General features: G+C 60.4%; 2 protein-coding genes and 1 long non-coding RNA gene across 8 annotated transcripts in view; 2 read left to right on the plus strand and 1 right to left on the minus strand.

The window, feature by feature from the left end:
* The window catches only part of CREB3L3 (cAMP responsive element binding protein 3 like 3), a 40,135-nt gene extending 39,968 nt beyond the window's left edge, over positions 1–167 (minus strand). For 2 of the 6 annotated variants that reach the window (XM_067033075.1, XM_067033074.1), the window contains exon 1: positions 27–156. In XM_067033075.1, coding sequence (XP_066889176.1) covers positions 27–131 — 105 coding nt within the window. In that variant the 5' untranslated portion in view covers positions 132–156. The other 4 variants (XM_067033078.1, XM_059060059.2, XM_067033077.1 and 1 more) reach the window with 4 other exon arrangements.
* Positions 162–22,963, plus strand: MAP2K2 (mitogen-activated protein kinase kinase 2). Its single transcript, XM_059060080.2, has 11 exons — positions 162–688; positions 4,331–4,541; positions 10,116–10,262; positions 14,600–14,677; positions 15,312–15,363; positions 15,442–15,566; positions 16,486–16,699; positions 18,561–18,625; positions 19,834–19,895; positions 20,828–20,873; positions 22,674–22,963. Exons 1-11 carry the CDS (start codon positions 597–599, stop codon positions 22,782–22,784), a joined length of 1,203 nt encoding a protein of 400 aa, XP_058916063.1. The 5' UTR covers positions 162–596; the 3' UTR covers positions 22,785–22,963.
* Positions 22,964–23,420: 457 nt separating this feature from the next.
* Positions 23,421–25,409, plus strand: LOC136794115 (uncharacterized). Its single transcript, XR_010840470.1, has 2 exons — positions 23,421–23,588; positions 23,853–25,409. It is a non-coding gene; the product is annotated as an uncharacterized lncRNA (long non-coding RNA).
* The last annotated feature ends 1,706 nt before the right edge of the window (positions 25,410–27,115 follow it).

Raw genomic sequence — 27,115 nt, forward strand, 5'->3', positions numbered from 1 at the left:
CGGGTGATGTATTCCCAGTCCGGCACCTGCAAGGCTCTAAGGGTCTGACGTCTCCCGCACGCACTCCAGCCCACCGCGTTGTCGCTCTCGCCCTGCCTCCTCCGAACCCCGTCTCGGCGCCCCAGGGACATGCGCACACGCTCGATGGGAGACGAGCGAGTGCGCATGCTCCAGGCGCCGCCTAGAGTCGGTATCCTCCCCTTTTCCCTTCGAGGAGAGGCCTCAGGCTGCTGCGCACGCGTCGGGGTGAGGGGCGGGGCCCGGCTCGGCTCCCCGGCGCTGGTTATCGCGAGAAGCCCGCGATCTCGTAGCTTCCCCCCCCCGCCCCTTCCCTCTGCCTCTTGGGCTCCGGCTGCAGCGTCAGCCTCGGTCCGGCCTCTGTAGCTGCCGCGGCCCCGATCCCTCGGCTTCAGCCCCTGCGTCCCTTGGCGCCTCTCGGCTCCGATCCGCAGCGCCGCCCATCCTCGCACCACCACCCCCAGCGCCGGCCTAGGCCGCGGCCGCAGCCCCGCGCTCGCGTCGGCGCCGCCCGCTCCCGGCCCGCCCCCTATGGGCCCCGGCTAGAGGCGCCGCCGCCGCCGGCCCTCGGATCCCCGATGCTGGCCCGGAGGAAGCCGGTGCTGCCGGCGCTCACCATCAACCCCGCCATCGCCGAGGGCCCGTCCCCCACCAGCGAGGGCGCCTCCGAGTGAGTGGGCAGGGCCAGGGCCGGGGAGAGGACGGGATGGGGGTCCCAGAGTACCGAGGTCAGGGGAGGGGGTCGAGGAGATGAGAGGACGGGGGAGTGGGCCCTGGGTGGGAGGGACGGGGGGAGGGGTCCCTGAGTTGCGAGATCGGGGAAGGGGGTCCCTGAAAGGAGGGAAGGGGGCCCTGGGTAGCAAGGTCGGGGAGGGGGCCTTGAGAGGAGAGGAGAGGTGAGGGGCTCAGAGTATCGCTGTTGGCGGGAGGGAGGTCCCTGAACGGTGAAATCGGGCTGGGGGAGGGTTCTTGCTGGGAGAAGATGGGATGGAGGGTCTCAGAGTAGTGAATCGGTCCCTGCGGGGAGAAGACCGGAATGTGGCGCCCTAAATAGTGCAGCCAGGATGATGATGGGAGGGTTTCTGAGGGGAGAGGATGGGTCAGGGGTCCGCAATAGTGAAATCGGAGGAAGGAGGAGTCCCTGAGTAGTGGTGTGGAGGGAAAGGCGGGGGGGGGGGGCGGCGGGGAGTCCTTGCATTCCAAGAACGGTGGCCCGTGGGGTTCCTGAGAGGAGGGGATGGGGCAAGCGGGGTTCCTGGGAGTGAGCATGGGGTAAGGAGGTCCAGGAAAAGGGGAAGGGGGTCCCTGAGAGATTTGAGAGTGGGGAGGGATCCCTGAGGGGTGGGGGCGTCCTCAGGGAATTGGGGGGAAGGGAGCCTGAGAAGACCCTGCTGGTGGGGGGTGGAGCTGAATCTGGGGAGAGTGGTTAGGAGGCCTGGAGGAGGCATAGAGGCTGGGGGGGAACAAGGAGCGAGGGGGATTTGAAGGGGCGGGGGTGGGGAGAACTGGGCACCCAGCAGGGAAGAAGTCGGGGGGCCTGCTGGGACCCCTGAAAGCAGATGAACAGAGATTCTGGATTGAATGGATTAGCAAAGCCTTGAGGGGCTGGAGAAGTTTGGGTGGGTTTGAGGCAACTGAGGGGGGACAGGACGACTTGAGGGGAAGGAAGGGGACAGAGAAAGAAGCACGGGGCATTGGGGTTACTCCATGGCAGAGTTGCGTTGTGTGAGATCACGCCACTTGGCCCCAGAGCATGTCCCTATGATCTCCTCACTCCCGTTCTTCATGCTGGAGCAGCCAGGCTGGTCTCAGAGGTCTGTGGCCAGGATCCGTGTGCCATGTGCCTTGCCTGTGGTGTGACCCATGAGAACCAGGTGTGATGGGTGAATGGCACGTTTGGTGCCTCTCAGGGGACTTGACCTCCTGCGACCAGATGAAGGAGGAGCGCCTTGATGCATATGTATGTGAGTTCACCTCTTTCTCTGTCCCCAAGGGCGCAGCTCAATGTGGGGACGTGTTCCTGATTCTCAAAAACTCCATTTATTCTTACGAGACAGCTTCTCCGTCGTATTCTCTTCTAGTTTTTTATTTTTTATTTTTTTTTAATGTGATTTGTGATTTCCATCCCTTCAAGAATTCCCCCAGTAGAAGAAGCCAGCCGTTGGAATTCCAGGGTTTTTTTAAAATAACCACAGTGGAGTTGCCATGAAATGTAAAATGGCTTGATCAGCTGCCTCCAGAAAGCATTTTAGATGTCATAGGCCAGGCTGGACACATTCCAGGGTCTGAGGGTCTGGCTGCAAAAGCTGTCTCTTCAGCCCTATGGTGAAGGGGTTGTGGCACATAGATTCCTTCCTTTGCCTTTCCTTCTCTGTCCATGGGCATCCTCCTTGTTTCCCCTTTATCCAGGTCCTGGCTCCGGGCACCACTGCTATAAGCACAGGCTTTGCAGGCTGGAAGGACATAGGTGTTGCTCCAACCTCTGCCACTTCCTTGCCTTGTGACCCTCAGGCAGGTTACTGAACCTCTGAGCCTTGTCCCTCCTGGGTGGGCTGGGTCTACAAGAGAGGTGCCTCCCAGAAGGATTGTGGGAGTTAAAGCTCTTGTACCTGCTCAGGAAGTGGCACCTAGCCCCCTAACCTCCCAGCGACCTCTTCGAGGTACCAGCTCAGGTGACATCACCCAGCGGCAGGTCAGCTTGCCCCTGTGTGCCCTTTTGCTCACATCTCTTTAAGTTGTAGGCAAGTCATGGTTGAACTTGGGGCTTGGAAGGTTCCTGCCGGAACTCCAGTGTCCCCCTTCATCTCCTGCTTGAATTCCCCCGGGGCAGGGGGGTCTCCCCTAGGTGGGCGGTAAGCCTTGGCTTAAATGCCCTGGAGAATGGTGAGTGGGGACCTCTGGAGGTGGCCTATTCTCCTCTAGTGACTTTTCTTAGAGCTGCACTCACTGTTTGGGTAGAGCCCTTGGCCACAGCCAGCACTTGAAATGTGGCTTGTCCAAATTCAGGGGAGCTGTAAGTATAGTACATATTCCAGAGTAACTAATTTCACCAGATAAACATTTTCTAACGTGGCTAGAAATTTTTAAAATTGCATACATAGCTCATGTTCTTTTTCTTTTGGGCAGCCTCGGGTTAGTCCTTGTGCACGCTGAGCATTGAGCTGGCGTCTACCTGCCTGTTATAGTGAGCTGCTTTTTACTCCAGGATTTGGTTCAAAGTCAAGGCACTAGTGAAAATAGCTAACTGTCAACCTTTCCTTTGAAAGTTCGTTGAATCACCCAATAAAGTGCAGTATACATGGGTTTTATATACATTTATTTATTTGTTTGTTTATTTATTTTTGGCTGTGTTGGGTCTTCGTTACTGCGCTCAGGCTTTCTCTAGTTGCAGCGAGCAGGGGCTACTCTTCGTTGCGGTGCGCGGGCTTCTCACTGCGGTGGCTTCTCTTGTTGCGGAGCACGGGCTCTAGGCGCGAGGGCTTCAGTAGTTGTGGCACGCGGGCTTAGTTGCTTCTCAGCATGTAGGATCTTCCCGGACCAGGGCCCGAATCTGTGTCTCCTGCATTGGCAGGCAGATCTTTAACCACTGCACCACCAGGGAAGTCCCACATGGTTGGTTTTTAATAACCGGCTCTAGGAATGCGTGTACGTATAAATGCCTAACGTTTACAGTAACGCTCAAGATATAATAAGAGCGTGCTGCTGGAACAGAATGCCCTGGAATTGTCTGCACTGTTTAAATTATGCCCCTCTCCTTTCCCCCGCCTGTGCCTCTGTGTAATTCGTGTAAATTAGAGGCACAGATGCTACGGCTTCTGTCATCTGCCTCTTGGTTCTAGGTCTTTGCTCTGAGGCCACTCAAAATGAGTTTGCTTCGCCATCCCTGTGAAAGACAGGTGTCCTGACCTGGGGCTTCACCCCCCGACCCCCAGGCTTGTCTCTCCGGTTCCCTTGTCTCCTTCCCATGTGGTCCAGAGCTCTTGTGTCAGGAGGAAGGGCTCCCGGGTCTGATAGCAGGGCCCCTGAGCCAGAGCTGGTCCTCAAGGTCCTGAGGTCTCCTAACCTTTATGAGTGGGGGAGAGGGACGGCATCCCCAGTTCTCAGGGACCTCAGCTGTGTGTCTGCGGGCGGTCTTTCTTTCCCATGAGATCGTAGGCCCTGCAAGCACCAGAATCAGGTCTGATTCACCTCCCAGCTACAAAACCCCAGGCCTGGAATGTGCAGTGGCCGCGCGGTGACCTCGGCTCGGGCTGAGTCATCTCTCGGTAGCGCGTGCAGTCTTGGCTAACCCTCGCCCTTGGGGTCTCCGCAGAGCAAACTTGGTGGACCTGCAGAAGAAGCTAGAGGAGCTAGAACTTGACGAGCAGCAGAAGAAGCGGCTGGAAGCCTTCCTCACCCAGAAGGCCAAGGTTGGGGAGCTCAAGGACGATGACTTTGAAAGGATCTCGGAGCTGGGAGCCGGGAACGGTGGGGTGGTCACCAAGGTCCAGCACAGACCCTCGGGCCTCATCATGGCAAGAAAGGTGAGAGGCAGCTGGCGGCAGGGCGACGCCTCTGTCCCCGTGTTCTGCGGGTGCGAGCGGTGGCGACAGGTGCCCTGGCAGCGGGAGAGAGGGGCCTCAAGGGTGCCAGCGTCTGCCTTCTGACGGGCTCCCAGGCTCAGAAGCCACCCCCGCCAACGTGGGTTCTAGTTAGAATGTGGTGATGCAGCCTGGTCCCACGCTGCTCTTCCCTTGGAGGCCGCCCCCTGCCTTGCGGGATGTCTGAAATTCAGGTTGCCGGGAAGAGACTGGCTTGAGAAGGGTAGCGGATGGAAGAGAGGAGAATCGAGTCCCCTTAGGGCCGTGCTTCCCCTGACTTCACAACCAGGAGAAGGCCCTGCCGACCAGGACTGGCTGCTGGTAGCGACGGCCACATCGGTGGGGTGGAGGAGGGCGGTCCCTTGGCAACGGGGTACCCGAGCCACCTGTAGTAGCCAGGGTTCTCCAGACAAACAGAAGCACTGGGGGTGTGTAGGGGATGGGGTAGGTAGAGGTACTTTAAGGCATTGGCTCAGGCGATCGTGGTGACTGGCAGGTCTGAAATCTGTAGGGCGGGGCGGTGGGCGAAGACCCAGGAAAGAGCTGGTGCAGCTTGAGTCCAAAGAGAGTCTGGGGGCTTCCCTGGTGGTTCAGTGGTTAAGACTGCATGCTTCCACTGCAGGGAGCGCTGGTTCGATCCCTGGTCAGGGAACTTGGCATGCTGTGGTGTGGCCAAAAAGTTTAAAAAGAAGGAAAAAGAGAGAGAGAGAGAGAGAGAGAGAGAGGGAGTCTGGAGGCAGAATCCTCTCTTTGGGGGGGTGGGGAGGAGCGTGGCCTCAGTCTTTTCTCTTAAGGCCTTCAACTGATTAGATGAGGCCCACCCACTTATGGAGGGTCACCTGCTTTCCTCAAAGTCTGATGATTTCCATGTTAGATCACATCTAAAAACTACCTTCACAGTGACATCTAGATTGGCGTCTGACCCAACGGCTGGCTACCGTGGCCTAGCCAAGCGGACACACAAAATCAACCGTCACCTCCCTGTTCAGTGCAAACCCTGGTGCTGAGAAGTCCCTCATCGGGGCTCCTGTGCCACAGTGTAGCCTCCCTGCTACACGTAGGGGAGGGTCCCTTGAGAGACATCGGGAGTGGGGAAGAGGAGGTCACCACCTGGGGATGGTGGCTCCTACACACGTGACTGGGGGACGTTGAGTTGACACGTGATTCAGCTCACACAGACGTGTTCCTGCAGACATAGAAAGCCCCCTTTCTGGAAGCCCATCGCCCCGTAGTTTCCGAACTGCTTTCTTGGAAACCTGACCACCCCGTTCCCCGGGGTGGGGGGGGTGGATCTGCACAGGGCCCACCTTTCCTGGGAACCATGCACTCGGTTTCCATGGGGGGTGGTGGGGGGATGAGCGCAGCAGCTATGCCCCCTGCCTCCAGAGCCCCGCCCTCCCTCCTGAAACCTACAGCCACATGCTTTCTATTTCTGTCTGCTTACCACAGGCAGCCTTTTCAAAACCAGAGCAGCCCCCGAAATCCCTGGTCTGCCATCGCCCAAAGCACAGGGAGTGGAAGGGCAGACGTGAAATTCAGACGGTGGCGGAAGGTGGGGACTTGGGAACGGAGTGCACAGGCCAGAGTGCTCGTCAGGGTCGGAAGGTTCTCAGCACAGCCAGGACTCTTCCAGGTGGCTGCCGACGTGCCTTGTACAACCCTGAAATCCGAGAGTTTGTCTACCGCTTTCTGAAAGCCTGCGTAGTAAGGCTCCCAGGTTTAAAGCTGGGGGGCCCAGGTGTAGTCTAGTTAGTGGTGCTGCCCCGATGTCTGTGTCCCGGCTGGGGTACCGGCCTCAGTCACAGACAGCGTCACTGCCGGGGGAAGCTGCGTGAAGGGCACACGGGACTCTCTCTGCTGTTTTTGCAGCTTTCCTGTGCTTGCATAATCCTTTCAAAATAAAAGGTTTAAAAAAAGAAAGGGAGGACTTCCCTGGTGGTTCAGTGGTTAAGACTCCGAGCTTCCACTGCAGGGGGCGGAGGTTCAATCCTTGGTCGGGGAACTGATCCCACATGCTGCGCGGTTTTGGCCAAACAAATAATAATAATAGAATAAAAATTGTTTTAAGAAAGGGAATTCCCTGGAGGTCCAGTGGTTAGGACTCGGCACTTTCACTGCCAAGGACCCCAGTTCGATCCCTGGTCAGGGAACTAAGATCCCATACAATGCGTGGTATGGCCCAAAAAAAAAAAAAAAGTTCTAAAAACTGGGGGGAGTGAACCTCAGATTTTGTTCCCCATCAGTCGTAACCCCTTCCAGTTGCCTGTGGCCTGTGCAGCCGCACCCAGGGTCATGCAATTCAGGGCGTGAATTTACTCCCTGGTGGCGCCGGAGCCCTCTGCCGGTCTGCGGAGGTCAAGGGCTCCCAGAGTGCCAGTCCTTCCAGGAGCTGGGGGTCTCCCTCCCCTCGCCGTCCGAATGCTTCCAGAACGGAGGTTACAGACCTGCCCAAGGCCACGTCCTAACACCAGCTGCCCTCTTTCTAGTGATGGGCCTGGGTCAAAGCCGGTGCGCACGTTCTCATTTGCATGGACCGGACCGTCAGCTCTGTTTACTGAGAAACTGAGGCTTCGCTGGGTCGGTGTCTGAATCGGGCTTGAACCCTCTCGGGTCCTCCCTCTGCAGCTTGACCCTGACCCAGCGGAAGCTGTCGAGGCCTCGCCTCCGCAACCCATTTCCCTCTTTACCCAGTTTGTGCCCCCTGCCCCCTGCCCCCATCCCTAACTCGAATCCCCCATTCTGCAGTAGGAACAGCCTTAGACTCCTAGATGGGATGGGGTTTGAACTCCTAGCACCGTACTTATTTAATCAGCTGTTGGAGGTCGCACGGCCCAGGTGCCGCTGCTGAAAGAGCGTGGGTTTTGTTTGGCGTTCCCTGAGCCAGGCCCCAGCCCTCCCTGACCGCTCGCCAGCTGTGTGCCCCTGGGGGCGTCATTTACCTCTCTGAACCTGAACTTGCTGCTCAGCCCAGTGGGGGCAGTTCTCACCACCACTCCCCAGCCCCTGCGGGTCGCCGTTGTCAGGGCAGATGGGAAGCACCAGTGCTCAGAGACGTGGCCCTCGCCCCATTCCTGCTGTTTCTCCACACCCCCTCAGCGGTGGTTCCTAGGTGATCCATGAGGCTCACTTCACATGGCAGCCGCCCCTGCATCCTTTCTTTACCATATTTTTCTGGAAAGCCTCTGACTTCTTTTGGCCTTAACTCACATTAAGGCCCTGACTCCAGGCTTCCAGGACCCCTAGGATCTGTCCAGATCTGCCCAGTTGTTTTGTCCAACTCCCCCACTTCTGCTTCTCTGCCCACCCCACGCCCCCCCACAGTGATTCATCTGCGGCTCCGTTGAAGTTCTTGGTCGAGAGCGGCGCTGTCCACGATGGCGGCCCCTGGTCAGATGCGGCGGCCGAGCCCTTGAAACGCGGTCGATGTCAGCCAGGGCACGCCGTACGTGCAGAAACACAAACCAGGTTTCAAGGGCTCCCTGTGAAAAAACTCATTAATATTTTTACATCGCCCTCACGTCGAAACAGTCAATTTTTGATACATTCCACCGAGTTTCAAGAAAATACGTGACAAATTCGTGTCTCTCTGTACTCTGAACGCAGCAGCTGGAGGATTCAAAATTAAATTGGTGGCCCGCGCTGTATTCCCTTTGGGCCTTGATGGTCCTGACGCCAGCGTTGCCCGCCGTCAGCCTCGCCGTGCCCTCCCTCCTGGCTTGCAGGATGAACCTGCCGCGCTGCGCACAGACGGCAGCGCTTGGCTCTCAGACCCTCATTTCCCCCTTTCCAAGCGGGTCTGTGTGCACATGCTCACAGGGGCGGCCGGTGGAGGAGAGAGCATCCGGGGTTCTGCTGTGTTCCGCCGTCCCGCTGGTGGTGGCCAAGGGGCAGGTGCGGTGTCCCAGGGCCCACAGCCAAGAGCTCTGCTCCGCAGGCCGGGTCAGGTGGGGAACCTTCACGTGGAGGCGTGAGGCTTTGCCTGGGGGGCGGCGTAGGCACCAGGCACCGTTTTGCTGGGAGCTGCTGCAGTTCTCAAGGTTTTGAAGGTCGTTGGTGGGTGCCCCACACACGCCCTGTGCCCCCCTGAACTCGGCACACAGCCCGCCAACAGGCAGCTCTTTGTCCTTCCGCCGGCATGCCCACTCCACCATGTCCATCTGGCAGAGTCCCACCTGTCTGTCCTTCGAGGCCCGGCCTGAGTGTCGCCTGAGCCCTGGACCCCCCCTCTGTGATTCCTCCGTCAGCATCTCCCCCACAGCGGGGTTGTTTTGCCTGCGTCTCTTCCCCTCCTGGTGGTGCGTCTCCTCCAAGCAGGACCATCTGTGCTGTCTCTCCCTGTCACCAGCCCCAAGTGTAACTGACTCTACAGAAATGTCTGTTGAATTGATAGTGGTCATTTCCAGGTTCCAGGGATCTGGTTCCGCCTCTCTGATGGACAGGTGGAAATCACACCCTTTTCTTGTCTTATCACCATGGCTGTAGCATCTAGGACTCGAAGTAACCAGGACGTGGACCCGCAGCCTGACTCTCCCCCACTGTGCGGGGGATCTTGGCTTATTTGGGGCTTGTAGCTGGGCGTTGCTCTTGGCTGTTTGTCAGCTGTCTTTTCTGCATCTCTCTGGACGATCCTTTCTTTTCTAACCTTTGCAGATATTGCGGTGAATTTGGTTTCAGTCCTCTCTGCTGACTGAAACTCAAGGGGAAGGGGAGCTAGGATCCTAGGGTGGCAGTGGAAGGCTATCTGTTCTCTAGGCTGGGGGTGGGAAGGGGTCCAGAAAACCCAAGGGGCGGAGGGGGGCAGAGGTGAAGTAATTGCCGCATCGGACAGGGCATTACCTGGTCTGCTCCTGGGAAAGGCTGGCCCTTTGTATGATTTTATTAACAGAGCTCCCCCTGTAACCAAGTGAATAATGTTGCCTCTGATGATACATATTTTTTAAACAGCATTATTGAGATGTACTTCACCTACCATACAAACGACCCTTTTCGAGTATTTAATTCACTGATTTTTAGTATATTCACAGAGCTGTGCATCCATCACCATCATCAATTTTAGAACATTTTCATCACCCCAAAAATATGCCCCATCCGCATTAGCAGTCACTCCCCTGTCCCCCAGCCCCCGACAGCCAGGAACGCACTCTCTGTGGATTGGCCTGTTCTGGACAGTTCCCATCAGTGGAGTCACCCACCGTGTGTCCTTCTGTGTCTGGCTTCTCTCACTGAGCATCGTGTTCTCGAGGTCCGTCCACATTGCAGCGAGTGTCAGTGCATCACCCCTTTTCACAGCTGAGTGATGTTCAGGGCGTAGAGAGACATTTTTCTGTCCCTTCCTCCGTTGATTCGGGGCATTTGGGTTGCTTCCACCTTTCGGTTGCTGTGAAGCCGGTTACTGCGAACATTCCCACTCCAGTCTGTGTGTGGGTGTGTGTTCCCTGTTCTCAGGTACACAGACACCCCGCCTTCCCGGCCCCCCTCAGCGGCCCGGTCCTGACCCTGCCTCCCTCTCCCTTGCAGCTGATCCACCTGGAGATCAAGCCAGCCATCCGGAACCAGATCATCCGTGAGCTGCAGGTGCTGCATGAGTGTAACTCCCCGTACATCGTGGGCTTCTATGGGGCCTTCTACAGCGACGGCGAGATCAGCATCTGCATGGAGCACATGGTGAGCGCGGCGGGGCCCGGGGCACCTCCCCTCCCACCCCGGAGTCCCCGTCCTATTCCCGGGGGACCCTCTTGGAGGTGGGCGAGGCAGTGCAGCCGTGGGTGCGCGTAGGCTCCTTTGTTTCTTAAGCGCTAGACACCCTCCTCCCGACATTGCTTTTTCCCCGGATCCATGGTAGACATTGCTCTCTGTCGGCACAGAGCTGGCTCCGTCGTTTTCCCCTCCGTCTAGTGCCCTGGCGTCCACGTGTACCTGTTGGGTAATTTATGAAATGCTCCTGGTGGACACTGAGGTTGTTTCCGGTCCCCGCGGCCTTCTGAGTGATGCAACGTTGAAAGTCTTTGCATCTAAGCAGGCACTCCTGAGGGCTGAGGCCCACCGGTGGGCTACGTGACTAAACGCTTGATCTCTCCTTCCCAAGTGCCCTCTAACCAGCGTGCGTGGTCTGGGGACCCGGGTCTGCACCCCAGCTCAGACCCACGGGACCAGGCCTCTGCCAGGGAGGACGGCCGCCCATCTCTTTTAAACCATGGTTGATTCTGAGGTACCCCCTCATTAAGGAACTCTGGTCTCGAGGCTCAGAAGTGGGTGGGATCAGGTGTAACGAAAGCAGAAGTGGTCAGGGCCGAAGGCCCCCAGAGGAAATGCCGCCGGCCCTCTGCCGTGCCTCCTTTGTCAGGTAGGGCCCTACCCGCGCCTGGCTATCTAGGCCCCGGCCCTCGGGGCCCTTGCAAAACCCGGATGCCGCGTGGCTTTTGGCGGGTGGCTTTGGTTATGCCTTGCCTCCAGTTTGCCGTCCCCTCTGATGGTTTTGTAACACAGGCAGGAAACGAATTTGAACAAGAGCCCGCGAGGAATGCATGTGGGCCGGAGGGAGGGCTCCCCCGGCTGCCTTGCCCTGGCCTGGCTGCCTGATTCCCTCCTGGCACTGCCCCGTGGGAGCCCCTTCCCCACCTGGGAGAGGGCAGTCGTATCTGCCCACCCACCTGGTCAACACTGCACAGACGAGTCTCAGGGCGAAAAAAGGATGTGACATCGCTGTGGTCTGAGGGGAGTCTCTTCTGTGCTGTCTCTCCCCTTCCCCCCTCCTCCCCTGCTCACCGCCCCCCTTCAGCTACCTCCATCCCTGCTCCCTGAACACCCTGAGAGTTTGGAGGCCCCTCTTTGCCGTGTACAAAAGAGGCAGCATGGGGCATCCCTGGCGGTCCAGTAGTTAAGACTCCGCGCCCCCACTGCAGGGAGCACGGGTTCCATCACCGGTTGGGGAACTTAAGATCCCGCGTGCTACACCGCACGGTCTAAAAATAAAATAAAATAAAAAAGAGAAGAGGCAGCATCACAGCCCCACCCCATCCCCCTCCGTTCTTGGTGGGTGTAAAGCGTCAGTTCCAGATGAGGTGCCCGCGGCCCGGCGGCGCGCAGACGGAACCGCTGGGATGCAGGGGAGATGTGGATGCTCTTTGTCTGCCGTGTTCGTCCTTCAGAGCTTCGTGGTTGCGCTTTTCTTGTTCGCTTTCATAGCGAGCGTGTGACGACAGTGGGCCACGGAGATGGCACACATACGCAAAGACACGGGCCCAGGTGTGGCCTGCGCGCCCCTCTTTCTGCTGACCGGTTACGGTCCATGGAGGTGAGCCTTAAGTGGTGGGTGGCTGCTGGGCGGGGAGGCCGTGAGGACGACAAGACGACAGGAGACGCTGAGAGGGCCTGTGCCACCCACACCAGCATCCTTGTGCCCGATGGTCCCCTGCAGGGGGCTCGCACATGGCGGTGAGAGGACGCTTGCAGTCCCCCCACCTCTCATGCGGGACTGGACGAGTCTCACAGGCCAAGGGTGTGAGGATGGGGACCGGGCGAGCTGGCCCATGAACGTTGACGGGGCCTCAGCCGTGGCGTCGTCACCACCGCCACCATTTCCCCGAATTCCTGCATCACCTCCATTTCTCTCCCTGTCAAGGGCACGCATTCATTCGTCTCTACGCAGGGTCATGCACGAGTTGACTCTCGTCTCCCACTGGGTAGATTCCAGCTCCAGCTTGTGAGAAAGGCCCGCTGGCTGTGAGGAGCAGCCCCGATTCAGCACAGAAGGAGAAACTCACGTGTGGGCACGGGAAACAGCGGGGCTGGCGGCTCCCCGGTGCCCAGACCTATTCCTTTTCCTGGGGAAACTAGGGGCCTGGACCAGCGGACAGTGGGTGTCTCGGGGCCGGAGCGGCCAAGGAGCAGCCGACTGACCACTCAGAGGCACCTCTTGGTATTTTCTTGGGTCGTGGTCAAATCTACTGAAGAATGCACTCCCTTGTTCTACAATAATGAAAAATCAGACACGTCTGTCAGCAAAGAGGAGGTGAAGAATGACACCAGGCCGCTTTCCAGGGGAGAAGTGAAAGCAGCATATATGCACCGGATGAGAAAATCCCCCGAGAGGAAAGTATGTGTAATATGAGCCCCCAGATAGATAGAAAAATAGATACACTTAAAACTCTGTAACATCTCGGCCCCCCATGGAGGATGATCCACGCTGATGTCCGGGGGTGGGTGGCAGTGGGGCTGCGTGGAGAAGACCCGCGATGTGTCCTGAGTCGCCTTGAGACCCCAGCCTGGGGCCTGGCCCACCGTAGCCGCCGCGGAGATGTTCTCCCTGAATGTCATCCAGCAAACATACCGCAGTCCAACGGAAAGTTAAGCGTACAAGGAGCCGAGTCAGGGAGCAGGGATCACAAACGCTCTTTTAAAAAAATCCTCTTAGGGCTTCCCTGGTGGCGCAGTGGTTGAGAGTCCGCCTGCCGATGCAGGGGACGCAGGTTCGTGCCCCGGTCCGGGAAGATCCCACGTGCCGTGGAGCGCCTGGGCCCGTGAGCCATGGCCACTGAGCTTGTGCGTCCGGAGCCTGTGCTCCGCAATGGGAGAGGCCACAGAAGTGAGAGGCCCGCGTACCGCAAAAAAAAAAAAAATTAAAAAAAAATAAATCCTTTTAGGGTTGATGAAACAAAAAATGAGAAAAAAGTGGAATTCCCATCGCACCCTGCACGCAGAACGGGGCTGGGCCGGGCAGCCTGCCGACCAAGTGCCCTGGACCGCCTGGTCCCGTGGGTTCCTCCCCGGCCATACCCGCCGTCGCTGCACACACAGCCCCCTCGTTCTCAGGCTGGGGCTAGCCTACAGAGTTCCTCATGGGTTCCCAAAGCGTTGGAGGGCCTCATGGGTTCCCAAAAGCGTTGGAGGGCCTGGGGGTTTCCACAACTCCCACCGCGGCCCTTCTCCCCAAGCACAGCTGGAGCAGAGTGCCAGGGAGGGGGGACCAGGCGTCTCTGAGGCTTCTCGCCCTCCCTCAAGTGGAGTAAGAGGCCTCCTGGGACAGCCGGGGGCCACAGGAGCCCTAGAGCAGCATGGAGAGAAAACAGACTCTCCACCCAGCTGCGAGTTCAGCTGCTGACCACCTCCCACTGCGTGCCCCGAGCCTCAGCTCCCGTCTGCCTAGCATCCTGGGGGGGCCTCGGTGTGTCCTCGGAGCCCATCTCTGAAGAGGCGCCTTGGGCCAGTCGGTGACACCCGAGGTTTTGGTCTCCAGGTTTGCTTCCGGGTGACCTTGTGCAAGACACTTGGTTTCTGTCACTTCCTCGTTATCGTGTGGATTTGGGGCCATGCCCTGGTCAGGGGATCAAGTAAGGTGCCCTGTGTCACGTCCTTTGCTGGACATCCCAGGTTCAGGGTGGCGAGCAGTGGCTACACCGGCAAGATGGGGGGTGGGGGGGGCCGAGCCATCGTTCCCCCTTCCCCGTGCCCCTCGGCCATGAGGACTTCCTGGCGGAGCTGACTTGGCCTCCCGTCTGCGCCGGGCACTTGTGGGCGGCGCCCCTGTGCTCGCGTTCCCCTTCCCGGGGCCGCGGCTGACTTGCTGGGAGGGGACCCAGGCCCAGAGCTTAGGCTCAAGTACGCTCTCTGCTGCTCCGACTGCAAGCTGGGCGGCTCAGCCGCAGGCCTCGTGGAGCACTGGCCGCCTGCCGCTGCCGTGGCAACCTCAGGAAGGCTGAGTCACGCCGTCCAGCCACGGGCCTCAGTTCCGGGAAGGATGGACCGCCTGGCGAGCACACTGGCACCCTTTCCGTTTCCTGAGGCCCCAGAGGTGGCCGGGGCCGCAGGAGTCCCTGCTCTGAGCCAGTGGGTTGCCTTTGGCTGTGGTCTGGCCTCTGTTTTCTGTGGAGGAAATGGAGCACCAGCTCTCCGGGAACCAGGGAAATGCTTCGTTTCCCTCCCTGCCGCTCTGGCGTCCCTCTGGGGAGCGCTGCCTGGCGGCGGCTAAGGGCAGCTCTGCCTCTCTCCTGTGCTGTCCCTAGGACGGTGGCTCCCTGGACCAGGTGTTGAAAGAAGCCAAGAGAATCCCCGAAGAGATCCTGGGGAAGGTCAGCATCGCGGTAAGTGCGTGCGGGCGCGCGCTCCCGGCCCCGCGTTCTCGTGGGTTTCTTCTTACTTCTGCCCCCTTGCACGCGGCCAGGCTCAAGGAGCCTCCGGAAGCCAGTGGTGGGCATCAGCCTCCGGGTCAAGAGGCAGAGGTGCCAGTGTCAGCCTCCGCCGGCTGTGGGACTGAGCGGGGTGGCATCCCTTTGCCTGTGAAGTGGGGGTGATACTTCCCTGCCCCATACAGGCATGGGGGTGGCAGGAGGAGCCTGGCGTGGCGCCAGGCACACACTGTCCCACGGTGCTGTCATCGTCGAGCGTTGCCTGTCTAACTCAGTGAAACAGCCACTGTATCCTTCACGCCATCGACCTGGGGACCCTGAGCACAGTTGCGGCACCGGAGGGCTCAAGAGAGGACGCCTCTCGGGCTGGGGTGACCCCTGAGGCGGGGGCGTTGGCTGGACACTTACAGCCCTGCTGACAGGGCCTCGGGTCCTCCTCAAGGGTGGGGGGCCGTGTGAGAGTTGGGGAGGTGGGTGACTGTACCCACCCGAAAAATGTCATCCCTGTCACAAGGCCACTTCGGCCTGGGCCTTGGGCCTGTCCAGAGGACAGTCGCCCTCACGGCACCACCCTGCGGCTTCCCTGCAGGTTCTGCGGGGCCTGGCGTATCTCCGGGAGAAGCACCAGATCATGCACCGAGGTAAGGGGACGGGCCCCCGCGGGGCCGGGAGGGGCTGGCGGCGACCCGCAGCATCCACACCGCCGGCTCTGCTCCCAGATGTGAAGCCATCCAACATCCTCGTCAACTCCCGAGGGGAGATCAAGCTGTGCGACTTTGGGGTGAGCGGGCAGCTCATCGACTCCATGGCCAACTCCTTCGTGGGGACGCGGTCCTACATGTCTGTGAGTCCTTGCAGCGTCCTCCCTGCCCCACCCCGACCCTCATCAGCTCCTCCCCGTTTTCCAGAAGCTTTTCCAAAAGCCTGCCCTTCCCTGTAGTATAGTTTCTTTTGCGGGCTTTCTTCTCTCCTTGGAATTTCTAGTTTCCATCATCTTCTCATCTGGGTTTTTGTCTCTCTGGAGACGCCGGCCTGGTTCCTGTCCGCCCGGGGAGAGTAGTCAGTTAATTTCTGAGCCAGTCGACTAGCCCTCCGTTATTTTAGGAACTATCTGGGTGATTTTATTTTTTTATTTTCATTTTTATCTCTTTAATTTTTTTTGGCCACACCGCGCGGCCTGCGGGATCTTAGTTCCCCGGATTGAACCCGCGACCCCTGCATTGGCAGCGTGGAGTCTTAACCACTGGACTGCCAGGGAAGTCCCCATCTCGGTGATTTTTTTTTTTTCTTTTGCGGTACGCGGGCCTGTTGTAGCCTCTTCCGTTGCGGAGCGCAGGCTCCGGACGCGCAGGCTCAGCGGCCATGGCTCACGGGCCCAGCCGCTCGGCGGCATGTGGGATCTTCCCGGACCGGGGCTCGAACCCGTGTCCCCTGCATCGGCAGGCGGACCCTCAACCACCGCGCCACCAGGGAAGCCCCGTCTGGGTGATTTTAAGAGCAGATTCTGAGAAGTCCGTCTTGGGATTGTTGGGAGAAGGAGACGTTCCGGCGTCTTTCCTGGGTTGGTCGCTCTCCAGAAGCACTTTGGGTTACAGGGCTTTAAGGGGCTGCTGTCAGCATGGCTGGAAGCAGGTGGAGGGAGGGGGTGGAATGCTGCTGCTGGGTCCCTAAGCGGGATGGGGCTGCAGGGGAACCACAGGGACACTCTAGGGTGCCAGCGCCCCTCCATCTCCCTTGGGCCGTCTCTGCCCATCTCCCCCCAGCCGGAGCGGCTGCAAGGCACTCACTACTCGGTGCAGTCAGACATCTGGAGCATGGGCCTGTCCCTGGTGGAGCTGTCCATTGGAAGGTACCCCATCCCCCCGCCGGACGCCAAGGAGCTGGAGGCCATATTTGGCCGGCCCATGGTCGACGGTGCCGAAGGAGAGCCTCACAGCATCTCGCCGCGGCCAAGACCCCCCGGACGCCCCATCAGCGGTACGGCCCGAGGCTGGGACTTGCAGTTTGGATGGGGCACGCGGCTCCTGGGGACGGCAGCTGCCTCCCCTCTGCCCCCTCTTAGCGCCACCTGTCCCCCTGGGCCGCTCTCACTGTGGTCAGCAGTCCTCAGATGGTCCTGAGGCTTCTGGGGACAGCGCTGCAAGCAACGCCCCGAACTGTCCTGTCTGGGGCAGCTGCACCTGTTGCTGCCAGCTGACGGGGTCGAGACACTCGCCCCTCAGCCAAGCCATGGGGTGGCGGGTGGTTTCTCCAACATTCCATCACGAGAACGTTCAAGTGCACAGAAAAGCCGGAAGGGTTGCCCGGCGGGCACTCTTCTGCCCCACACCTGGACTCTGCAGGGGCCGTCCTGCTGTGTTGGGCCAGGCAGGCCTTTCAGGGAGCCCAAAGTGAAAGGAACTCGACTCGGGTCTCGGGTGGCTGGTTAGATTCAGCCCCAAGGCACAGCACGGGTACGGGAGGGCAGCGGGGCTCCCAGGGGGCTCCCGGTACCTCAAGCAGCCACCTGTGAGGTTCAGGCCGATGCTTCCGCCACGTTGGGGGCTGGTGAGGGGTCAGGGTCATGGCTCAGGTGGTGTAATTAGGAAGCGGCGCGTAGGGCTCTGTGATTTATTTATTTATTTTTTTAAAGTCAAGTGACCGGAAGAGAGTTGAATCGAGTGAGAGCCCAAAGGACCATGCAGTGGACTGCATTTGGTCGGTTGGTTTCTAACAGCTTTATTGAGATAGCATTCCCATACCATATGGTCCACTCGATTCAGGCTTATAACTCACTGGGTTTCTATACCTTCACAAGGCTGTCCAACCATCACCTTTATCTGACTTCAGAACATTTCATCACCCCAAAAGGAAACCCTGTCCCCTCCCCAGCCCCTGACAACCAGGAACCCACTCCCTGTGTCTGTGGATCTGCCTGTCCTGGACGTTTCCCATCAATGGAATCACACGCTGTGTGTCCTTCTGTGTCTGGCTTCTCTCACTGAGCATCGTGTTCTTGAGATCTGTCCACACCGTGGCAAGTATCGATGGCTCGCTCCTTTTTTATGGTCACATAATATTCCACCGTGTGGTATCTGTTTACTGCTGACGGACACTTGGGTCGTCAGATGGTGGTTTTCACGGTATTCTCAAGCCCAGACCCTCCCCTTTCCTGGTGCCGCACCCAGACTGCTGAGGTGTCTTGATTTCCTCCGAGGGGAGAACCCCCCGCCCACATCTGTGTCCTCGGGCCCCAGCCCTGCCCCTCCCTTTCCAGCCCACTCCCAGACGGTGCCCAGACCTTCCAGGCGGGGAGGAGCGGGGCGCTGGGCCAGACCGCTGGGCCGGCCAGCACCTCCTCCAGCCCCAGCCCCGGCCCACGTGCCCATTTCAGGACAGGGGACAGAAGGCAAAAGTCCAGCTGCCAAACGCGGGCCTGGCCAGCTGGGTCTAGGACAGGGGTCAGCCACCCCAGCCAGCCACCATCCTGAGCCCGCAGGTCCGTGCCAGGTCAGACTGCCGCCCTGGCCTGCTCGGCCCCCTGTGCCCCCTCCCCCCCCCCCCCGCCAGGGAGCAGGGGGTCGGCTTTAGCACAGCCCAGACGCAGCCCCCTGCCAGATGCGTGCCTTCTCAAACGTTCCTGTTCGTCCCGGTGTTTTGTTTTTTTAATTCACCGGAGGCTCAGGAGAGGCGTTCCTCTCCCAGGAGGGCAGCTGGGCCTGGGAGCCGGCCCTCTGGGTCGGGCCGGGTGCGGAGGAGGGGGTGCTCGGCTGCGCTCAGCACGCTCAGGCCCCGACACTCGATGGAAGCACGGAGCCCACCTGCCCGTCTCACCTGTCTTTGTTTCTGCCCCGGGCAGGTCATGGGATGGACAGCCGGCCGGCCATGGCGATCTTTGAGCTGCTGGACTACATCGTGAACGAGGTGTGTGCCCCGAGCCCTGCTGGCAGGCAGGTCTCCACAACAGCGGCATCAAGCCGTTCCCGTCGGAAAGCGTCCCCCAGAAAGAAGAGCGTTCGACGTGTAGACTGTGGGTTGTGTCAGGGAGGGGCCGCAGGGAGCCGTGGAGACCCTTGGGTCCGGTAGGATGCGCGCACCTCCCCTCCCCAGGGGACTCTTTTTTATCTTTTCACGGGGATGAACCCAGAATTCTCACTCTGAGCCCAATGGCCGAGCGCTGGGGCCCTGCGGGTGAAGTCATAAATCATCCCACTTCCTTGGGGAAAGTTGAGGCATCACCTTCCTCTCTGGGAAGGGGGCACAGGGCGCCCACCCAGTCCTCCCTGCCCCGTGAGAGGGCAGCGTGGATACTCCCATTGTACAGATGGGTAAATCCAGGCATAAGGATGGGAGTGGCCTCCTCGGGCCTGCAGCCGCGACGGGGCCGAGTGGGACCTGACCCTACAGCCCTCCCTCTCGGCGTGGCCGGGTCACCCTCCTGGCCCTTCTCTGACGGAAGTGTGTTTCCAGTGGCCCTTTGGAGTTGGGGTGGCCGAGCTCGGCCCAGGGTTGGATCTTGAGGTGAGCAGCTCAGAGCAGGGTCAGTGGCGGCAGAACGGGGCAGGGTGGTTCCGGAGACACAGCTCTCCCTGCACCTGGCAGCGATGCCCAGGCCCGGTGAGCACGTCCTTCCGGGGAGGTCGCCGGCACCTCCCGCCCCTGAGCAGGAAGAAGGCCCACCGCCCTCCCGGATGGGGCCTGAGCATGCGCACGGCTGTCCCCACCCCGGGACCTGTGCGGGGCCGGGCCTTTCAGGCAGACCCCCAGCTCTCTCCAAGCACCTCCGGAGGGTAGTGGCCCAGACCGTGTAGCACATGGTCAAGAGTAACCACCCTCGTCCATGAAATGAGGATGAGCCCTGTTCCCCTTCACTCCTGAACCAGTCGTGGTCCCCAGACGAGAAGAGCTTTTGAAGGAAACCCTGGGAAAAGGCCAACCGAGTTGGCAGGGCTGCCCGGGGAAGCTGCTGGAAGGGGGCGGGGGGCGCCCTCTGCCTCCAGGAAGGGTGCATCCCGAGGGTCCCCGACAAGCGCTGAGCTGTCCTCAGAGGCGCAGGCTGGGGAGTGCCTTTTCTGCATGACTCCAGCAGCACCCTTGAGCCCTCACCCCCGCCTGTCTCTCCCGCCCCGCAGCCGCCTCCCAAGCTGCCCAGCGGCATCTTCACCCAGGACTTCCAGGAGTTTGTAAATAAATGGTAAGATGCGCCGGCTGCCGGCTCGGGGCGGGTGGGGCAGGGGCCAGGCCGCCTGCCTCCTGGGACGACCGGGTCCTCGGGGATGCCGGGCAGAGGCGGCGTCTGGCGGGTCCGGAGCTCACCTGGGAACCCAGATCCCCCCGCCAACCCCCCACCGAGGCTGCTGAGTCACAGCGTCCGGCTGCCACCCCCAGCTTGTCCTCAAAACCGCGCGCAAGCCAGGATGGCAGGCTCTCTGGAAATAACGCCGGTCCTGCCTTGCCTCCTGCCAGCAGGCAGCCCGGTGTCCTAACCCCTCAAGCCCGTAACCTGCGGCTCCTAGGCAGGCCTTCGGAGCCGGTTTCTGGCGGGTGGCCCGCCCCCGCTCTGAAGCGTCTAGGTGACGCGGCCCCGGGCGAGCGGGCTGTGGGCCCGCAGGACCGGCCCGTCGAGCGCCCTGCGCTACAGGACGTGGCGCTGCGGCCCAGGGTTGCATACCTCGCAGCCAGCCCGTGACTGTGCGTCCAGCGCTCCCCGTGAACCTCTGTGCCCTGTGAGGTTGCCAGTTTGAAGAACTGCCACTCAGCCCTGAACTGCTTTGAGCAGCTGCCTCTTAGCTGCCTTTTAGTTCTGCTTTCGTGAAGGGAAAACTTCCACTTTGACCCTTGGACCCTCAGACTTGGGGTTTTTATTAGAAACTTAGCTGCGGTTGCTGCTGGGTCTCTGATGGAGCAGTGAGGGGGGGTTTCCCACCCTCTTCCCCTTTCCCTCCTGTCCCGGTCTCAGATTCTTGCCCTGCCCTCCCGGGGCGTCCTGCTCTCACACCCAGGGGTGGCGATGGAGCCCCTCACCCACGGGGGCCAGGCAGGAAAGGGCAGCAGGATGCAGGCCTCTTCCCCCAAGGCCACTGACTGTCCGCCTTTCTTCTCTCTCCCACCTCCTGGAACCCACAGCCTAATTAAGAACCCAGCAGAGCGAGCAGATCTGAAGATGCTCATGGTGAGTGATACCCACAGAGTTTGGGCTTCCGGAAGTCCCTGGCAGGCCCTCCTCGCCCTGAGCGAACACCTGAGCTGGCTCCGATGTCTCTCGGCCAAGCTGGAGAACCCCTGTGGGTCTCCCTGGCTTGCTGGGGGGGACCATGCAGAGCGGCCGTGGTCCTCTTAGCTCCCCGGGGGACAGAAGGGCCCGTGTGCCTGGGGCCAGGGCTGTGTCTCAGAATGGCCGGCCTCCAAGGCATGGGGGGCACCGCTGGGGTGTTTGCCTTCCTCTAAACCCATACTGTCCAACGTCATCGAAAACCAAGGCGGTCTCCGGCATTGGCCTTCCCCCGGCAGGGCTGCCTGCCGGCCTCAGGGTGACGGTCACAGTGCCTTCCACCCACGTCCACTGTGGACGTTAGGCCTTCTTCCTCCATCAGCAGGCCTGACCCCCTGAGTCACCCCCGATGCTGAGTCAGCCCCTTGTTTGTGCGTCTTGTGTCTCGAAGACAGAAAACACTGCCAGCTACAGGTGTGAGACGTTGGTTGTCAACCTCAGGTGTCCGCACGGGAGAGGAGGAGCCTCTGAGGGTGGTCACGATATGGTAGTTTGAATGACCAAGCCACGCCCTCCGGTGGGCTCCTATGCCCCTGCCCTCGCCTGCAGGACCACGCTCCCCCCTCCCCACCATGTCCTCCACCGAGCCTCCCTCCCGCTTTCCACCTCAGGACCTTTGCACAGGATGGCCCTTCTCCTTCTGGGACGCGTCCTGTTGCTCTCTCCCCAGCTGTGGGCCTCTGCTTCGGCACCGCCTCCAGGAAGGCACCCTGTCTAGCCCACCCCTCTGTTAGCTGTGGCTACAGCCTGTGTGACCCGGCTGTAGTTAGTTTTCTGTGGCCCCAAGAGTGAGCCTGGCCTGGAGCGCCTTGTGGGAAGGGGTCTGCGTCCATCTGCTTCTTTCTAGAAGCTCCTTACTGAGTCCAGTGACGTGTGTTCAGGGCATGCACGACATAAGAAGCACGTGTTCACTGTGGAACATGCAGACCCATGGAACAGGGGAATGAACTTTGACACCTGCTGTCGTCTCCCCCCCCGCCAAGCTCCGCACGGTTCACACGGTGCGGGACGACGTCCAGGTCTCTGCCTGCGTGACACCGCGGGCCGTGTGGGGCTGACTGTCTCCCCGACCACGAGTCCTGTTCCCTTGGTTTGGTGTTTCACCCAAGCCTGTGCCCACCTTTAGGGAGGTGGGGGTGGTCTCGCCTCCCCAGCTGGCATAATAGGCGGATGTCACACGGGAGGCCTAGACCCCCGCCCTTCCGAACGGGAACCGCTGTCAGGGTGACTGTTAAAGCTACTTAAACTGACGGACGAGGCGCGATCCTGCTCTCCAGCCACACGGGCCCGGTTTCAAGGGCTCAGGAGCCTCAAGCAGCTGGTGGCTGCCGCCTGGACAGGATACGTAGGGCACTTGCTATCCTCACAGAGTTCCGTGGCTCCAGATCAGATGCCCTCACCCAGGTGACTCTGCCCCCACGGGTCCCTGGGCCGCACCTGGGGACGTCTGTGGTGGTCACACCCAGGGCGGGGGCTCCTGGCGTCGAGCGGCTCGGGGCAGGGATGCCGTTCCATGCCCCACGGCGCCCGGGACGCCCCACAGAGGGTGAGCCGACCCCGCGTCACCCTGGGCTCCAGGGGGGCATAGAGTGGCTTCCCCCGTCGCCTGAGACCCCGTCCCAGGCCGCGTGGCCTCGGGCCCTGGCCTCCCTGCTCTGGCCGGCCGGGGCTGGGCCACTCACGTCGTTCCTTCCCTTTCAGAACCACGCCTTCATCAAGCGGTCCGAGGTGGAAGAAGTGGATTTTGCCGGCTGGTTGTGTAAAACGCTGCGGCTGAACCAGCCCAGCACGCCCACGCGCACCGCCGTCTGAGGGCCCCACCACCGACAGGCCCGCTCCCCCCCCAGCCCCTCCCACTGCACCCTCCGCGGGGACGCGCGCATGGCCCTTGGGCCCGGGGAGGCCGACGCCGCTGTGCTGTCTTCTCAGAACCTGCTCCCTTAGGTTTAAAGAAAAAATAACCGAAACAAAACAGGGAAAGAAAAAGCAGACGTGCCGGTTGTGCTTCTTGTGCCTTGTCCTTGGGGTATCAGCCTTGGTCCAGCCCGGGGTGGGCGCCTCTGCGAGGGTGGCCCAACCCCCTAAAGATGGGCGTGGCGTCGGGCACTGGCTTTGCTCCTTACCGGGGGCTGAAGCCTCGGAGGGACCCCCAGCCGTGGGTGACTTTCACCAGAAGAGAAGGGGGCTGCTGCCTTGGGGTGCATGTGTGCCCCCAGCCCGGCATCTGCCCCTTGGAGGTGGCCCTCCCGGCCCGCAAGAGCCATCGGGCCCAGTGGCTCTCGTGGGGTCCCTTCCCACCCCCCTGCCCCGGCAGCTCCAGCCTCGGGCCATGCAGCCTGTCCTCAGCAGTGCGTGACCCGCCCCCTGGGAGGGACCCCGGGGCCCTCTGCTGTGCTTCGGGGAACAGAGACTTCTGACAGCTCGCGGCAGCCTGAGCTGACACTCGCTTGGCAGAAAGGAAGCCTTGGGTTTCCAAGCTGTCCTGTGGTCGAAGCCCCGGCAGATCCTGCAGATAAGGATCCCGCTCCGCTCCCCTATGCCTGCAGGCCGACAGATGTGGGCGGGTGGCTCTGTGTCACCGCCGCTTGCCCAGCAAATCAGAAGTGACCACCCAAGGCACGTCACTGTCTCGGGCCTCGAACCGTTCGACCGCAGCTGATCGGAGATGAGATGGTGGGGGTGAGGCTGTCCTGACTCCTGGTGGCCATTGAGGTGTCCAGCCGGGCCCCCTGCAGGGGTCTGCATGAGGTCCGAGGCCCGAGACCCAGCCTTTCTGCCTTCAGGGCCGTACCACCTCCAACAGAGAGGGCCGCCTCTGGGCCATCGGGCAGTAGGAAGTGGTGGAGGGCAGGGCTGCTTCTAAGGCTTCCCCTCCTGCAGGCTCTCTGAAGATGAAGCCGTGAGTCTCCCCACAACCCCAGTACTTCCTGAAGGCTTGAAACGAGCCAATATTTATCTGTGATAAATCGCAGAGGAAGGGTTCTCGTAGAGCAGCGGTCCTGGTGCAAGCCGCACCGGCCCCGCGTTTCTGGAGAAGGTACGGCTGAAGTGGGGGATTGTGGCCCTCTGGGAACTGCTGGGTCCTCTTCTTCCTCGGGAGACCCTTCAGGTCTCCTCTCTTTTTTCCCTGTGGTCACCAAAGATAAGACAACTCGGTAGCTGTTCCAACCAGCTTTCCAGATTTCTGCCACCTCGTAGTGGCCCCCAGAGTCTTTCCTGATTTAGAAAAAGATAACTAAAAGGGATGGAGGTGTCGCTCTGTGGGTACCCCGGCTCCCTCCAGAGCTTCAGAGGGGGAAGGGGGCCTAACGGGTGAACTGTGACTCAGCGTCTTGGCCCATGGGCGGCCGGCGCTGGCAGCCACAGACAGCCCCACCGTTGGGCCGGTCCTGTACACGTCAGGCCGTGGGCCTGACCAATGTCTGTTAACAGAGCCGACTGCCGTTTGCAAGGAGAGAGACCACGTTGACGGGGTTCCTAGGGGTGCGGGTGAATCGGGTCAGTGGGGTAAGGCCTCCAGGGTTGCTGGGGGAGGATGGATCGAAGGCAGGCGCCTCCCCCAGCCCATCGGCTCCAGCCGCCCACCGTCTGCTGTGTTGCTTTGCCAGGACCCCGAGGCGCCTCAGGAAAGGACCAGAGAGACGCTTGGCTCTTACCCTTCCCACTCCGAGTCAGCCAGGAACACGCCAGAGCCTTGGAGGCCGAGATGAAAGTGTCCGACTTTAACAGCCAGGGGTCTCCCTCCCTCCCCCGCCCCCCGCCCGCTTCCTCGCTCCCGCTCCCTGCAAACGTCCCTAGACTTGGCCCCCTCTGCTCCCACACCCCGACACCTCGTCTCTCCCCGGTGGTTCACAGTGGTCCAGTCCTGGCAGCTCCCAACCATCTGGCCAAAGGTGACCGACCACAGGCAGGCCCGGGGACGCTGCTCCCTGTCCTGGAGGTCCTCTCTTGCAAGGGGGCAGGCTCTTCTTCCTGAAACATGGAACATCTGTTGGTTTTGGGGTCTCCTGACGTGTAGGGGTCCAGGCAGAGGGTGGGGTCAGGCAGCCAGGCTGCTGGCCCCTCCCAAGCTTCTTGTGAGAAGACTGTTCTGTGTCAAGGTTCCCCGTGGCTCTTCCTTAAACCCCGAGACGGCCAAGTGCGTGAGAGGATGCAGCCGCCCTGTTCGGGCCCCTGGGACCCCCCAGCACCCCTCTGTCTGACCTCTTTGTCCAAAAACAAATCAATCAGGAAATGAATCCAAGAGCTTCAGAATCTTGCCCGTTGGGTGTTTTCTTACCTGGGTTTTGAGTTTTCTTCGCTTCTGGGGTTTTGGGGGTTTTTATAATTGCTTCTTTTGCGCTTGGTTTGGAAGAAGAAGGTATCCAGCGTCTTGTCGATGCAAGTTTCTCCTCAGGTCCAAGTTTTCATCATATTAAACAGCACTTTCCAACACCACGTGTGCTGACCCCTGTGTCCCCAGATAGCAGACTCTCCCTGCCTGGTTCTGAGCCCTGAGCAGCTCACAAGTGACCTTGAAATAAGTGATGAGCCGGGAAAGGTGGCCCAGCTCAATCAGGGTGCCACAGGCTTTTACCCCCAACCCTGGCCATGGGCCAGAAGCCATCTAAAAGCTCGGGGTCACAGGCGGGCAAATGCCTGCCTGCCTGATCCAGTGGAATTCTCAGGTTGGACCAGCCCCAGCCCCGGCACCGGGACCATCGCATTCCCTTCTCTGTAACAGATGTTCCGGGGATGGGGCAGGGGGAAAATGGAAGGAAAGAAGGTGTGCAGAACCCAGAACCGGCAGGCAAATTCCAGGCGGGTCTCGGCCCCCTGTGCCCTCAGATGCCACTGGGACGCACACACATCATTCAGCTGCAGGCGCAACTTAAATTTCCTCGTGGCCACATTTAAAATAGGAAAAAGAGTTAACCCTTCTGGTTTCTTGTTTTTGTTTGTTTTTTGTTTTGGCCTCACCGCGTGGCACGCGACAGGCGGGATCTTTAATTCCCCAATCAGGGATCAAACCTGTGCCCCCTGCGGTGGAAGCGCGGAGCCTTAACCGCCAGGGAAGTCCCTGGCGAAGGTAATTGGATGCTATGTTTTATTTAACCCAATGTAGCCAAAATATTACCCTTGCACTTTGCAATCAATACGAAAATTAGTCTGGTCTTTTCCTTTTTTTTTTTTTTGGTACGGAGGTGTTTTACCGTGTGTTTTCCCCTCACGGTGCATCTCACTTCGGACGGCCCACATCTCCAGTGCTCGATGCCCCACGTGGCCAGAGGATGCTCTGTCCTCTCCCAGCTGGCATCATGCCCACTGGGTCTCAGTGGGGACAGTCTTGCCCCCATCAACCCAGGGGACATTGATGTCTGGGGACATCTGTGGTCATCACGACTGGGGGGCTCCTGGCATCCAGCGGGTGGGGCCGGGGATGCTGCTCCGCCCACCAAGCCCGCGGTGGCCCCCCCTAGAGAGTAACCCGGCCCCCTGTCAGCAGTGAAGGGAGGAAGCTGATTTAGCCCACGCCCCTCCCAGGATCCGACAGTGTAGAAGGCCGCAGCCCCCCAGTAGCAGAAGTCAGACAGACCCTCGGTCTTCTATGTCCAAGGCAGCCCTGCCTGAAGCCACCAGGTTTCCTGTGTCCAGAGCCTGGGACACGGTGTGGCAGGGGGCATGTGGGCAGACGTGGCCCAGAACCTTCTGGAAGGCAGGGAGTCTGGAGAAGGGCGCTCAGCCAGCCCCGGGGGTGGAGGTGTGTGCAGGGCAGGAAGCCTCAGGTCCGGGAGGCGGAACTCAGTGGACTCCGGGTTAACCGAGTTCAGTTCAGAAGAAGCTGCCACAGCGTTTCCCAGAAAGTGGGGATCCGGCGGGCGGAGTTGGAGTGAAGAAGGGGAAGGGACGGCCTCAAAATGAAACCAGCAGGGGCCCTGCGGGTCTCGCCCCGCCTCCCCGGGGCTGGGGCTCCCAGTTGACCAGGTGTGCGCGCCCCAGGCTGCCCACCCGGGGCTGGAGGCCACACCTTGAACTTCAGACCAGTGGCTGGAGGGCCTGCCCGGTCTGCAGTCCCCGTGGCACAGACAGGGAGGCTCTGGAGGAAGGAGGGCGGAGGGGGAGGCCAGGCCCCATGGCAGCCTGAACCGAGGCTCGGGTTTCAG

The sequence above is a fragment of the Kogia breviceps genome, chromosome 4, assembly GCF_026419965.1.
Source record: "Kogia breviceps isolate mKogBre1 chromosome 4, mKogBre1 haplotype 1, whole genome shotgun sequence".
NCBI classification, from domain to species: Eukaryota; Metazoa; Chordata; class Mammalia; order Artiodactyla; family Physeteridae; genus Kogia; species Kogia breviceps.